The sequence below is a fragment of the Idiotropiscis lumnitzeri genome, chromosome 17, assembly GCF_059441095.1.
Source record: "Idiotropiscis lumnitzeri isolate Australia: NSW breed Sydney's pygmy pipehorse chromosome 17, RoL_Ilum_1.0, whole genome shotgun sequence".
Taxonomy (NCBI): Eukaryota; Metazoa; Chordata; class Actinopteri; order Syngnathiformes; family Syngnathidae; genus Idiotropiscis; species Idiotropiscis lumnitzeri.
The window spans coordinates 6,934,843-6,949,567 of record NC_142407.1 but is presented as its reverse complement, the minus strand read 5'-3'; the positions used below and the strand labels follow the sequence as shown (position 1 = coordinate 6,949,567).

Sequence of the window (14,725 nt, the reverse complement as noted above, 5' to 3'; positions counted from 1 at the left end):
GTATTTAAAATGCCTTAATATTTCTGTTTCACGCTTGATTGTGATTCCTGTTTTATCTCTCCTTTCATTTTGCATGACTTGATCGTCCTCTTTCTGCTGCGCTTTTTTTTTTTAACTCCCCTGCTCAACAACGATATGCCCTTTCTTGCTGGCCTGTTTCATGAAAATGGTCATAGTTAACCAAATCAGAGCCTTCAGACAGTGATGAAGATGTTCGTGAGCGGATCCTCAAGTTACCCCCTCAGCCATGCCACAACAAGCAGTTGTTTAGTATTCCTGAGGTGACCGAGGAGGAAGACGGTGGTCGGAAAGAACCTTCGCATCATCACATACAGATTGAACCGAGGCCAAGCCACCTTCACCCCAGAGGCATAGAACGCCTTCAGCATACTCCCGGTCCCCAATGTCACCACCATCCACATGTTCCACCTCAGCACCACCACTTCAACATGGATCCCAGAACCCTCACCAAAGAGCCTTTAATGAGGCAAGGACCATTACAAGTCAAGACCAAGATGCAGCAAAGAGTCCACTATTCAGATGCAGTTGACACTGTCAGTAATCCTGGAGAAAAAGAAGTGCGTTTATGTGAAGGTCCAGCCAGCAGGCGAGGTCCTGTCCGCTGTCCTCCCCAGTCTGCCCCCAACAAAGACAGAGTACTACTCCGAGGGTTAGGGGACCGCCTTAGGAGGGAGGCCATGCTCAGGAGTCAGAAGGCTGCAGCGGCAGCAGCTAACCCAGGCCATGATCCTCCCCCGCCAAGACCCTACCCAGTAAGCAAAACAGTACGTACTGTGAAATCACCTATTGGCCGTGCGATGGAGATCGATGTGGAGTACGGGGCGGATGACAATGAGGAACCGGATGCGGGCGCTACAGGGGAGGTAGTTCTAGAACAGATGAGCTCAGAGTGGTGGATCGAAGGCGCTGAAATGGAGCACAGAGGATCTTCCTACCGTCAAGGAAGAAAGACGGAGTGCTTGGTAAAAATTCAACTTCAGCATCACCCCAGCACCGTCTTCCCTTTAAATCTTTTTTAGCAGTTATCCCTTACCTCTTCTCCCGAGACATGAGCCCCTTGTTAATTATCATCAATTACTATTTCCCTTTACTCTGTCTATCAAAGTTGGCTTTTCGTAGTCACTATCCTTTGTTAAAGGCCCTGATACGGGATGGTGTTCTTGAAGTCAACCTGTGAATTTGCCCGATTCTCACGTTGTTGCTCATCTGAAAGAACTTAGGGTTTTTAACAAGAGGGTTATGGTTGGAGTCATGCCGAGGACAAAAAAAACATGGGTAGTTTTTGGAGAGATGTTAAGTCTGCGTCCTGGTGATATGCTGCACTGTTTGCGTCGCCCCTTCACTCTGGCAACTGTGTAACTGTGCACTATAGACAAAGGAATGCCCCACTTCTTCATCCATTATATCTGAAAGGCATGGGTAAAGAAATATCGGATATATTTTTTTTTACACCTCTGATCCGTCACGTTTGCTGGAACCCTGTGAAATTGGACCAGTCATTCTACAACAAAGAGACTACATTGTTTCTTCATTTTCTACCTGTAAAATAGGATAATAATGTGGCATGTTTTTGGGGATAAATAATTACTATAGTATGTCAATTAAGTGGGTTTCTAACAGCAAGTAATATTTCCAATTGATTAGCAACCTTGGTTAGAACAGAATTCAGAACCCCTACAAGCTACATTAGCTTTTTCCCTTGATTTCCCCTCATTGTGTTCCCCCTGTAAATGCCTACGGCCATTGTGTGTGAAATGTTTTACTTATTCCCATCTTCTGTTTTATGTGCAGGAGCCCAGTCAACTAACAGGATCTGAGGCAGGTCCATCATGGGCACCAGACTCCGAGCTATCCTCCAAATCAGTTGCTTTGCAAAGCAGGCAGCTCAAAGGTCAGAGACTCTTTAGTTTTTCTGCTTCCTCAATACTCGTGTTTCCAGGCAAGGTGATGCAGCAGAATTGTTGAAGTGTTGCCTACTCCACACCTGTGCTTACTTTTGACAAGCCACGGCTTCCCTCCCGCATGCTGGTAGTCAGATTAGCACCATGTGTGGCATGGGAGGAGTGTCGGCAGAGATGGAGAAGTTGAAGCCCACTAAGCTGAGAACCAGCTTAGCTTAAAGTGGCTTGTCATGACAGGAGGAAGTGACAATCTTAAAATAGTAACATTGATTCGATGACAAAACGAGTGAAGCTGTAGGAGCCCCTCTTTTCCTTTTCTCTCCCACTCCTGCTCGCTTTATTCAAAATAATGACGCGGATTGACGTTCACCTTTTGTACATCTGAATATTCCCATGTTCTGTACACGCATTCAAGCACATGCCAAGTTTAATATGCGGCCAGGACGTTCTTGCGTTCTGTAGCTATTATTAATCAGCGAGGATGTGAAACTGCAAGTTCTCTATCCGTGATTCTTGCCACAGATGGCCTGATTCTCCATAATGAGATATAGAACAGCGCTCTTCAGAGCATCTTAAGTCTCACTACAGCTCTTCAAATTTGTCTCACTTTGTCAAATCGGATAGACGTGGTCAGAAGTTGTTGGGTCACACCTGCATTATGCTTCACCTCTGCAATGCTGTACACAGTGCTACTGGCCGATAAAATCCTCCTTTTTTTTTTTTTTTTTTTTCAAAATTAGTCAGTAATGTAATGGAGCACATCCTTGTTTTAGAAAAAAAGTAGGACACCATTGTCGCCAGTTGATTATGTGTTGCAAGTGTACATTTGTTTGATCTAAATCAGATTGAGTCAAGCAACCGTTTCCCTTTCTTGCTGGGTGTTGCAGATCATGAACAAGTGTGTGTTTGTCAAACAGCTCACACAGCTTAGGATCAGTGGTTTAGCTTGGTTACCTCTTTTAAGGACATGCTTGGGCTAAGCAACACCGTGATGGGGGAAGGGCAAACTCCCACAGCCATTTACGGAGAACCTTGCAAGCTATGCTCACTCCGTATACTTTATGAACAATATCTGTAACTGGGGAAGAACTTTGATAAATGATGCAATGCTTGTGATATTGCAAAAGAAAATCATTTTGAGTATGGTGTTTTGTTTAGTAGTGCCTTATTTGAAACATTAATTCTACACAAACTACTTGCAGGTTGTTTTGAATCACCAAAGGCAAAAGGCGACAACGGTGAATTCCGCATCTTCGTGGCCCTCTTCCCGTACGACCCTGCCACCATGTCACCCAACCCGGACGCTGCTGAGGAGGAGCTGCCCTTTCGAGAGGGGCAAATTATAACTGTATGTCCGCCGCACAATATGGACCAGAATAAGGAGGATGTTCTTGGAAAAAAAAAATGTTTCTTTGCTCGCAGTTCTTTGGCTATGTTTGAGCATGACGTTTAGATCGTTGAAATGAAGATACAAAAAGATTTTGACTTAAGATGAGGTATGAATATTTCTGCTAAAGTTCTGTTTGAATCCAGTTTTGATTCACATCCAGTGAAGATTAAGATTATGATGTAAGGTCAGTTGAACGCAATGTGTGTGTGAAGCTTGAATTAAGAACTGTTTTTTGTTAAGGTTTATGGCGATAAAGATTCAGACGGGTTCTACAGAGGGGAGTCTGGCGGTCGTCTGGGCTATGTGCCTTGCAACATGGTGTCTGAGATCCAGGTGGACGATGAAGAAACCCGGCAGCAGCTTCTGCAGCAGGGCTTCTTATCTACCCCAGCATCAGTAGAGAAGATAGGTATGTAAAAGTTTATTTATTTTTTTAAAATGTTGAATGATCCCGACTGATAAATTAGTCAGACCTAAAATTTGATTTTATCACCATTGTTCATGTTTCAGTGATAAGGGCTGCATAAACCTAAAACTGCTTTGCAAAGATAGTGGGCCTTATGCAAGAACCACCAGATATTTCCATCCATTTTGCACACAGTGTGTGTGTGTGGGTGTGTTGGGGGAGGAGTGCTCAGAGGCAGACAGCTTGGCCAAAGATCAAATCTGTAACCTAAACTGCAAATTCACAAAGGTGTGAAAAAAGTGGGCAGACTGAATTACATCAGCAGTCATCTCATTTTGTACCTCTAAACGTACTGACATGATGAAGTGTTGTTCGTTTGCCGCCGTTAAAGAAACGTTGCTCTGTAGTTGCAATCAAGCATACCGCTTTCTACTTTCTATTAGAGTCAAGGCCACCCGAGTGTAAGTGTCTTGTAAAAGTTGCCACTTCATGGTCTTGTTCTCGCAGAGACGGCGCCAAACGATCCGGGAGCAAGTCGTGATACCCCAATTGCTCCTGGCAGGCTGCTAAATAACTTTTAGAATAATCTTACGAATACAGACAAAAGATCGATAAAATGAGTCCTTGATTTATGTCAGTCACAGTATATTACATTTTAAGGTTACATAGCACAGCCGAATCTGTCGTAACACGTCACAATTGACTGTTTTCCGTTTTATTTTTCTATATCTATTGTCTGCCTTTATTTTTCCTGCAAATATTTACAGCAATTATAACTTTACTATTGAATTAGTGTAGGTTAATGGTGCTCCTTGTTCCGACTTGCTTACAAAATCTGGGTACGTTGCCTCAGTAGGAATTCCGAGACAAGAAGATAATGAAGAACAAAAACGTTTTTTTTTTCTACTGTTATTGTTTCATTACAACAACCCTCAGGCAATTGTGAGGTCACAACTTTCACATTATTATGCCATAGTGTACAGTGGAATGAAAGTCGCATGATCTGTTATATTAGTCATGGAGTGTTTGGTTTTGGAGGATGATGAAATGCTAGCTGCAATTCAAATATGTCAGTGAAAATACAATAAAAAGCTCATACTAGTCTGTGTGAACTAAACTTTTTTTTTATTATTAATAAAAGAGAAGAAGGAAACCCCCCTCCTCTTGACACTCACACTCCTTCCTCACACTGTTGCTGTTGCGGAAATCATAACCATCAACTCTCATGCAGTGGCTGCTTTCATGGAGATTATTTGCCTTGCAACTCAAAGTTGACACTGCTTCTGTTTCCTGCCTTCTAGCCAGTGCAGAGAACAGCGTAAACATTTCCATTTTAAACCTTTTCACATGCACTTGCACTCACTGTCATGTCCGCTGCTTGCCGCGTTCTGGTTGTTACTGGCTTTTCATTGTCTCTTTGTTAGGTCTGTTTTGCACCTCTGTCCTTTTTTTTGGGGTCTGATTTCTGGTGTCACATATTTTGGTTAGGCACTCGCACACATGCACAGCTTCCACGTCGCCCTGTTCCACCCCCGAAACCGAGACGATCCAAGAAAGGTGTGTCTCGCTCCAGATTCCCTCCTAGGCCCTCCTTTTTGGGTCTTCTCTGGTTTGCTTCTCTTGTTGTCTGTTTCGCTTTAAGCGTTTGCGTTTCACCTCATTAAATACATTTCACACAGTGACCAGAGGGGATTTGAATAGTCAGAGCCAACATGCTAGCCAAACATTGTGACTAAAGCTCAGGTACTTTCACATCGTCTTACTGTTGTGTTCCAGTTCAGTGTAACCTCTCAAATTGAATATTTTGTTAACAGGAATTTAACCAAATAATAGAATCGTGCTTCCTGATATCTTCCACAGTGGTGGAAACCAAAATGAAATTACAGAATAGACTCAAGAGGGAAGAGAATTGTTGAAGAGAAACAATCTCCCACTAATTAGAATACAAACATTTGATGTGTTCTATGGCAGCCCATTGACATCTTGCTTCATGAAAAGCAAACACGTTGACTGCTGATCTGAGGGATTAAAGCACTATTGCTTTTTTTGTTTTTGCGTCAATTCCATTCCAAAATCGACTCCAGAAGGGCTCTAGGAGTGATGACATAGATTAGAAATAGTCCACCCTGGCACATTCAGGAATATGTATAAAGCCGCCGTAGAATTGGAATTCCATTGTAGGTCCCTTGTATTAGAATTTAGGGAAGCAGTATGAGTCGCTATCCAGGCTGCCCAGTAGAATTGTGCAAAGTCGACAATTGTAGAAGAAGAAGCGCATGTACAGAGGTGTGAGCTGCTTGAAATATTTATGCAAACCTAACCTTGTAAGAGAACATTCCTTCTTCATTGTCACCATGCAAGTCACCAAAGTGAAGATTTATTTAGTATATTATTGCTTTTACATTTTCGTGTTAACTTCTTATTACACTTCTATAACAGTTTAAGACTGTCACAATTTTGCTTGCGCGGTTTCTAAAGATTTAATGTTGCCTAAAAGTCATCCTCTTGACTGTATTTCTATTTCCATTATTATTTCTGCTGAGCATTCATTCTAAATTGAATGAATCTTACTATTTGCATAAAAATGTTAAAACGATTTGACATTTTATACTTTGGACATTGGAGAACCAATTCTGTGCTTCCTGTATTCCTGCAGATAGTACATCAGAATTTACCAAGCTCATCACCCCCTCTGGTCATTTCCTGTGAATTTATGTACTGCTCTGTGGTGCGGACTGTAAATTCAGAATTAATTTTTAACCTTTGACGTGCGATGTTGGTTTTCAGTATGTTTCCCTCTGTCTCTGCAAACGTGCAATTTTTATCCCTCACCTCGTCTTTTCCAGTGGAGTCTGCAGCAATATTGGAGGAGAGCTTAGACTCCTCCAGTCAAGGTTTGTCATTTGCCCTTTGACCCTTAACCTCCACTGTAATTCTGCATGATGTTGAAGGTGGAAGTTCAAACGTTCAATGGCTAAACTCGCATGTACTCATCTTCGGTTTTCACATTATCTCTTATGTCTACATGCAGGTTGTGTTCTGATTGCAGGCAACACCACTTTTCATCTTCATCCACTGTTATAAGAGACTGCTTGATTTGATGTATTTATTGATTCCCTTTAACTGAGATAGGCTGGAGCTCATTTTTTGACCCTTGACAGGCGAAGCAATATAAATTGAATGGATGGGAAAATGGATAATACACATTAAAGCTGAAAAATCTCTCCCGTGAATTATTCATTCATAACTTGAAGTTAGCAATTGCAAGCAGTTCCTCATACTAACTCTTTTTCCCCCCAGGTTGCATCATTTATTTATAACATAAACTAATATATTTCTTCACATTTACTTTACAGTGGTGCTGGCTTGATTACAAACCACCATGCTCAAAAGAAGGTGTGAGCAAACTAGGGCCCGGGGGCCACATGTGGCCCGTTAAATGTTTTAATCCGGCCCGCCGAACTTGAAAAAAATTTCATCAATAAACCTTGTTAATGTTTTATTTTCTAAATACTGTGGTTTTTCAAAGACATATATTGTTGTAATGCTTTTGTTCACTCTCATTTGAAATTAAATGTATTTTGTTTTCTCCGATGAGTTGAGGTTACCAAAACATTCCATCCATCTGCTCCTGGTCCGGCCCCTCTGTCAAATTTTAGAGCCCATTGTGGCCCGCCAATCAAAAAGTTTGCCCACCCCTGCTCTAAAGTATCTTTTTGTAGGCACAAATACTAACTCAATGCCGTCCAGTTTACATTTTGCATGCCTTGGAATGTCAGACACATTCGTCGCAATCCGCATGTTGGTGGTCACAGAAAACACGTAATACCCCATATAATATCTATTTTTTGCATGTCTTTTTGGACGGGTAGATGCAAGCCAGGCTGCTGCCACAACTGCAGCGAACCCCGCCCCAGGATCCCGCCGGATGGTTGCCATCTTTGATTACGATCCACGAGAGAGCTCCCCAAACACGGATGTTGAGGTCAGACTTGGTACACGGCAACAAGAAATCATACGTTATTTGTGTTTGCTGCTTACTCATGAAGTCACCTGAAGTGACCTTTTATGCAGGCAGCGTGAGTTCACTTTGCGCTCCGTAACAATGTAAATATGAATGGTTGGTTGGTCTCCAGGTGTGCCCTGTGTTTGACCTTTTGCCCGAAATCACCTGGGATGGGCTCCAACTTCTCCGCGAACCAGAAGAGGATGAGCATTGTGGTAGATTGCTGTTCTCTCATGATCTTATTTGCTTGCTATAGGCTGAGTTGACCTTCAGCGCCGGAGACATCATCCATGTTATTGGCGACATGGATGAAGATGGCTTCTTCTATGTAAGTGCAACATAAGATCTTACACAGATCGAATGAACTCCATGAATGCAAGCTTGACATTTTTGAAGTTGCACTAACCGGTGAAGTGTACACACCTGTGTCTTCCCCACAAATTAAAAATCGCTGACATAGGAAACATAAACATGAATTATTTATAATCATGCTAAAAATGTTACATTCCAGGCATGTAAATCATGAAATTGGGAAAATAATTCCAGAGAATGACAAGTAGAATAATATGGTGGTACTGGTTACCCTCATTTTAATCATTGAGGAGAATGGTCACAGCAGGGCACTTAAAAAAAAAAAAATCATAATATTTGTATAATGTATGTATTATTGTTTACTTCCATGTTGTCTCTGCCTGGTATGATGTTTGTGGAGTTATTTACTGTTTGTGCAATTTGGCTTTCTGCGCATAAGTGTTGTTTCATGAGTGCAAAGCTGGCTGTATCAGATATGTGTAAGGATAAAAATATATATATTAGACTTTGGTGTTAAATTGGAATTATGCACTTGTACCTGCAGTGCGAATTCAGCCATAAATGGGAACCAAACCCCCCGAACGATGACAGATAATTGAGAGTGATGAATTTATTCATTTTATCCATGGCTGCAATCGTAGTAAGCATGCAGCGAACAAAGTGTAGTAAAGTAATGCATCAAACTTCTAACAAGGTTTTGACATCTTGGGTTCATTTCCTCTTTGATTCATCTACAAAAAGCAAAAACACAACATCCTCGCGTGTGTGTGTGTGTTTGCGTGCATCTCTGTCAGGGTGACTTGAATGGACAACGAGGCTTGGTGCCCTCCAACTTCCTGCAGGCTTTACCAGAATATGCCCCGGCCGAGCACGTCTCTGCTCAACCTGCACCAGAACACAAGAAAGAATCACAGGTAGCCAGCCGAGTACTTGTTTTTCCAGTGTGTCGCCTGACTTTGTTTGTCAACACAGTGCTCGTTTTGTTTTAACATTTCTTTGAATGTTGATTACTGTCTTACACTATTCAGTTTCTATTTCTCAAACTCAGTTGCTTTTTTTTCCCGCTCCGCCATTTCCTGCATGACCTTTTGCAGAAGCAGAAACGATCAGTGCACTTTGAGACTTGATTGTAAGTGTTGTCTGAAAGGGAGCGAGCTGCTCAGCATTCCTCATTAGTGTCTCTCCACTCATTCCCTGTTTATGTTAATTTCCTTCCACTGTAGATCCGCTTTGCTCCCTGAATTGCAACCTCAGTCCAAGTGTGGTTTTGGTTCTTTAGAACAAAATGTGAATACTTCTCTGTGTGCTCCTGGCTTTCATTTATGTTGCATAAGAGGTCCTCGGTTTACAGCAGTCCCAACGTACATCTCGTAGTTACAACCAGCACACTGTGAACAAGTTTGCGCGGAGGGGTAACAATGTAGTTTTTCATTTGTTTTGGATTTGTGCATGGAAGTGTTTAGTAATAAAATATATTTATTTTATCTAAAATATTGAATTACTACAAAAAGATTGATTTACTACACAATGAACTAGTTTGCACAAATATATGACTCTACTAGTGCATTAGCAGAATTATTTTGATGACGGGTGGTCTTGGCTTGAACTAAATTCTTGTATTCGTTCCATAAGATTGTATAAATTTATTGCAAACACTCTATTCGTAGTCAATTCATAGCGTGACTGATTCCAGTATGTGTATGTGAATGTTAATTTTTTTTGCCCAATCAGATTTTAGTGTCTGTGTTGCCGGGTCAATTTAATCTGCTCAGCCAAATCCTGATCCTTTCAAATTGGAAGGGCTAGCCGCTGAAATTTAAACTATTTTATCAATGGAGTTGTTTATTTGACCAAAGCAAACTGGCTCTCAAAGATCTTGGCATTTTTATGTCCTCTGATTGGTCGGACAAGCAAATCAAATCTCTTGTAATCTGCACGCATAATAAATTAATGATCAGCATTTCTGGTGAGGTTCATGTATTGTATTCAAATATTTTCCGTTCTTCTTACGTCATTAGATAAATATGGATTCCGTAATATTGATTCGTAATGACTTCATTTTAAATTCTAGTTGCGTAGCCGCCATTGGAACAAAACTCCCATCATAAACTGAGGACCTTCTGTATTATAAACCATTTCTGCGCTGTAGTACATTAACAAGTATCATCGAACTTGGTTACCAAACTCTTTTCTGTCATGTCCCTTTCCTCCTGAAGGAAAGCTCCTCTGCTGAGCAGCAGGATCCCGGAACCCCGACAAGCCAAGATACTTTGATCCCCCAAACAGAACCTCCTTGCCCTAACCTAACAGAACATTCAGAACCACTACCCCATCTGCAACTGCCCGCAAGCACCACATCAGAACCAGGCCCAGCTTCAGTGCACGTCTCCCCTCCAACCCCCCACCCACAACTGACCGACTCCTCTACACAAGGCAAAAAGAAGAAAGGCTTCTTCTCCAAAGGCAAGAAACTGTTCAAAAGGTTTGGCTCCAGTAAGAAAGATTAAAAGGCAGGACCTTGAACTTGATACGCTGTTTAATTGAAGCACTTTCTTCCTCTTCACTATTAGAACAGTCAGTGGCTATCAGATCCGCTCACTGGAAGTAATTGTACATTTGCCTTAGAACACTACTAGACTAGCCGGGAATGACAGTCACTATAGAATTGTGCAATCTCTCGACTCGAGCAAAATACACTTTAATAGCTAATTATCAAAACGTCGCATCCTTCAGTACTCAACATAGAAACTGGAATGTGTGCTATATCCCCAATACAGACTAGTACTGAAGCAAGGCCTCAGCCTTCTGGGTCCAGCTAATGAAAAATGAGCAAAAAATGCAACTTGCAACGTCCTCATCTGCTGCATGATTAATCCTCGTTAATTTTCCCTCATAGACCTGACGGAGTGTATCACTTTTGACGTGCAGTCATTGATTGTGTGGTGTGTAGAATGTGTGTGCATAGGGAGGTGCAAATGTGTGTGCTGTCCAAAGCAAATGCCTTTTTCAGATGGATAGAAATATGAGTGCAGCAATTTAGAGGGCAGTCAAATCTAAAGTAACCCTTAGAGACCGCAATAGTCAAGTCAAGTCAAGTCAATTTTATTTGTATAGCCCTTAATCACAGACAGTCTCAAAGGGCTTTACATAGCCACAATCGACATCCCCGATCTTAACCCCCAGGAGGGCAAGGAAAAACTCACAAAACCTCATTAGGGGAAAAGTGAGAAACCTTGAGAAGGGACCACAGATGGGGGAATCCCCCTTCCAGGATGACCAGGCTGCAATGGATGCCAACTGGGCAACATTTGACACATACAATGATGCTATGCAATAATAGATGAGATAATGTAAGAGTCAATTGAATGAAGTGCTGCAGGAAGATGACTTCAGTGGAGTGGGTCCTCATCCAGGGTCGTAATATCCATGGCAGCATATCCGAAGATGAGCCTTCGATCTTGTATTACATTCCCGCACACGGCATCGTTTTTTTAATTCATATGTAGCCGCATTTTGCTGACTAAATAGTGTTTTAACGCAGCATCATTGTCTTTATAATAGTCACTTGTGGTGAAGCAGAACATTTTTTTTCAATGTGCATAGCTGCAATTGAGCCCTGTAACGTCAAGCTCAGAAACTAGCCATCAGTTTTGTGTACTAGTTGCTCTGTTTAGGGTTGTAGAAGTATCAACCTATCCCAGCAAGAGGCGTGGTATGCACACACACATACACACCCGAACTTTTACACTCGTAACCCATGCCTAGATTCAGACCCTATATTTGCTGTGTTCAACTGCAATACTGTATAGTGTAGCTTAACATGTTCTTTGATAACTTACCAAACTTTTGTGAGAACGTATTTGACTTGAGTGCTGCAATATACAGGCGCATGGCAATGTATAAGCTTGTTTTAATCATTGCCCACTCTGTAGTCAGGAGGTCAGTTATTTTGGTGAAACCACGAAAATGTATTATTGCATAGTAACGTTATACCCCCCCCAAAAAAAGCATTGTATGGTCAAGTCTGATAGCAGCAATTTGAACAATCTGCGTTATTAGTATATAAAAACGCTAATAATCGTTTTTTTTATTGCTCGTCGGAACCTTAATAATGGGCCACGTTATAGAATTGTATCAGAATTTGATTGATACGAACTAGTTATAAACAAAAAAGAAAAAATAAATTATGCTAAATTTGAACGAGCCACATAAAATGGCATGAAGGGTCAGATTTGGCTTGCAGGCTTTTGGTTTGACGCGTCATACAACTTATTTTACCGAGTCAATTGAAATATAGATTCACAAGATCCGAGTGAAATATTTCATCATTTTTATTGATATTTTAATTGTAGCTCACAGCTAACATAATCCAACATTTACCATCCCAATTTGCATAGCATTAAAAAGAAAATGATTTTTCATATCAAAATTAGGCCTCCCATTTGTTTTTACGTAAGGAATCTGTATAAGAGTTTCACTTTTTGAAATGAACTACTGAAATGAATCTGCAATATTTTTTTAGATGCACTTGTATGTTCACTTATTTTTCCACATCCTTGTGGACGGTGTGTTTAGTGTCGTGTAATGTGTGCAGATGATTGAGAAGTAGATGTGTGACAGAACTCGGGGCTCTTCCTGTTGGTAGCTTCTCAGGTTTTCCATTTGCAGTTGAGCACCCCTACAGAGCCTCCCAAAAAATGGAAAAAGTGTAGAAAATGCCAAAATCGTTAGGTGCTTTTCCTGTTTCCATGAGCTGCAAAGGAGAATTGAGTCTGGCTCCTGCCATGATGAGTCACGTTTAACCTGGAACTGTTAATTAAGTATTCAATTAATTAGCCATTGTTAGTCGGAGCGAGCACGACGATGCCAAGACTATAAAAGGGGAGGCGGTGGGGGAATCGTGAGGACGCTTAAATTGTAAATTAGCCGGCTCATAGGCAAGGCTGAGGCTGCAATCATCTTTTTTTTTTCCACCCGTTTTTTAAAAGGACATAAGTTGCTGACGTGTACAGAAAATGTTTGTGCTGTTGCATTGTATTTACGGCCTTGAATGCACAAGTATTATCTCTACCTGCTGTTTAGTAAGTAGACTGCACTGCTCCCGCTCTGCATCACAACCACACACGCGTAGTGAACAGTATTTAGCCTTACGAGATGACATTGGTTAGTCTTGATATGTTGTTTACAGGATGTTTATTGATTGCATGAATTACCAATGTTATGCCCATATTCTGCCTTATTTATTCATTTCATATTTATATTTTCTCTGTCTTGACCCATCTACACTGAGAGTTGTAGATTTTCAAAATGCAGTGAGAAGGTAGTTGTAGGACTTGTGTCATGAATGAAAAGTGTTCAGGTTCTTTTTCCTGTATTTATATTGTAAAATCTTTTTTATATGATATTATGAAAATGTTTTTATTACCCGTTTGGAAGCTCATCTGTAAAGAATTTTGTTCATATTATTTTTTTTTGCATGTTCATGCAGTGTTGATGCGGTGAAGGCTTAGTATGCAAACGGATTGAAACATGGGTCTTTTTACATAAAATAAAGTACGTCTATTTTCACATTTAACAAAAGTGTGCGCTCAAATTGTGGAAGAATGGAAGCAAAACATTTGGTTGAGTCTTTATTTCATTCTTATGACATTTTATTTCATGTACAGATAATTCATTTTTTTTCTGCCCTCTTAGTTGCAGTGATGATAAAATGGACGAAAGAATCAGCAGGCTTTGCTCCATGCCACACGGCACCCATGTGAACTAACAGGGACGACACTCTGGGTAACGTGTAGCCTCGCAAGACAGAAGCCGCTTCCTCTTTTTTTGACTTCCGGGGAGAGGCCGCAATGTCCCTGAAGCCAACAGTACACTCATCCATAAAGTAGGAAACACTACACTGTGGCGAGGAGTTTAGTAGTGCTTTCTACTTTATGGATGACTGCACTGTATATCTGCTGGTCGTCTTCTATCATCTCGTCTTCTTTTCTTGACCTGCGTATGAACACACTGCAACACCCCCCCGTCACCCTCCCCCATTACCTCCACCCCCACCGACACCATGAACACCACACATGCAACCTCGAAACATGCAACCATCCACTTCCCCGTCGATGATCACTTCACCACTTCTGCCCCCGGAAACTTTGCGTGATTAGTTTTCTTGCAAATAAAAATCCTTTTTTTTTTTTTAAGTCAGAAAAGGAAAAAAAAAAAACGGCCCTTTCTCATGTCTCCACCTCAAAAAAGGCCTGCCACAGGAAGCGCTATCTTGAAGAAGCCATTTTGGCTGGCGTGAGTAAGCTTTTCTGTCATCTTCACAAAAAAAAAATAATAATTAAATAAAAAATTATGTTTAAGTTGGAATCAAATTGATGCCAACACGCAGGAGGCCTCATTAAAAAAATAACATGCATAACAGTTTAATAACAAGGAAAAGTCACTTTTAAATGAACCACATGTGTAACCTATTCCAAGCTTTAAAATGACTTCAAACAATTTTGTCTACCATTGATTCGAAGATTGTTAAACAAGAGTTATCATACTTTACCCTGATTTCTTCTTTCTCTTCATGTTTGAAGCGACAGTCTTCCGCCAGCCTCGCAGGTGCCGTCGAGAAGTGAACGAAGAAGAAGAAGTTGTCTCCTTTTGAACCCTCTTGGACCACGTGATGTAACCACAGGAAGAGG

At 41.1% G+C, this 14,725-nt stretch overlaps 1 protein-coding gene across 1 annotated transcript in view; it reads left to right on the top strand.

The window, feature by feature from the left end:
- tspoap1 (TSPO associated protein 1) overlaps window positions 1–13,634 on the top strand; it is a gene marked incomplete at its 5' end in the record, with an annotated part of 44,781 nt that extends 31,147 nt beyond the window's left edge. The window contains 10 exons of the mRNA XM_088280236.1: window positions 177–983; window positions 1,813–1,912; window positions 3,125–3,270; window positions 3,553–3,721; window positions 5,207–5,275; window positions 6,565–6,612; window positions 7,591–7,703; window positions 7,981–8,052; window positions 8,831–8,950; window positions 10,253–13,634. Coding sequence (XP_088136362.1) covers window positions 177–983; window positions 1,813–1,912; window positions 3,125–3,270; window positions 3,553–3,721; window positions 5,207–5,275; window positions 6,565–6,612; window positions 7,591–7,703; window positions 7,981–8,052; window positions 8,831–8,950; window positions 10,253–10,543 — 1,935 coding nt within the window. The remainder of the gene's footprint in view (window positions 1–176; window positions 984–1,812; window positions 1,913–3,124; window positions 3,271–3,552; window positions 3,722–5,206; window positions 5,276–6,564; window positions 6,613–7,590; window positions 7,704–7,980; window positions 8,053–8,830; window positions 8,951–10,252) is intronic.
- Between the last annotated feature and the right edge of the window lie 1,091 nt (window positions 13,635–14,725).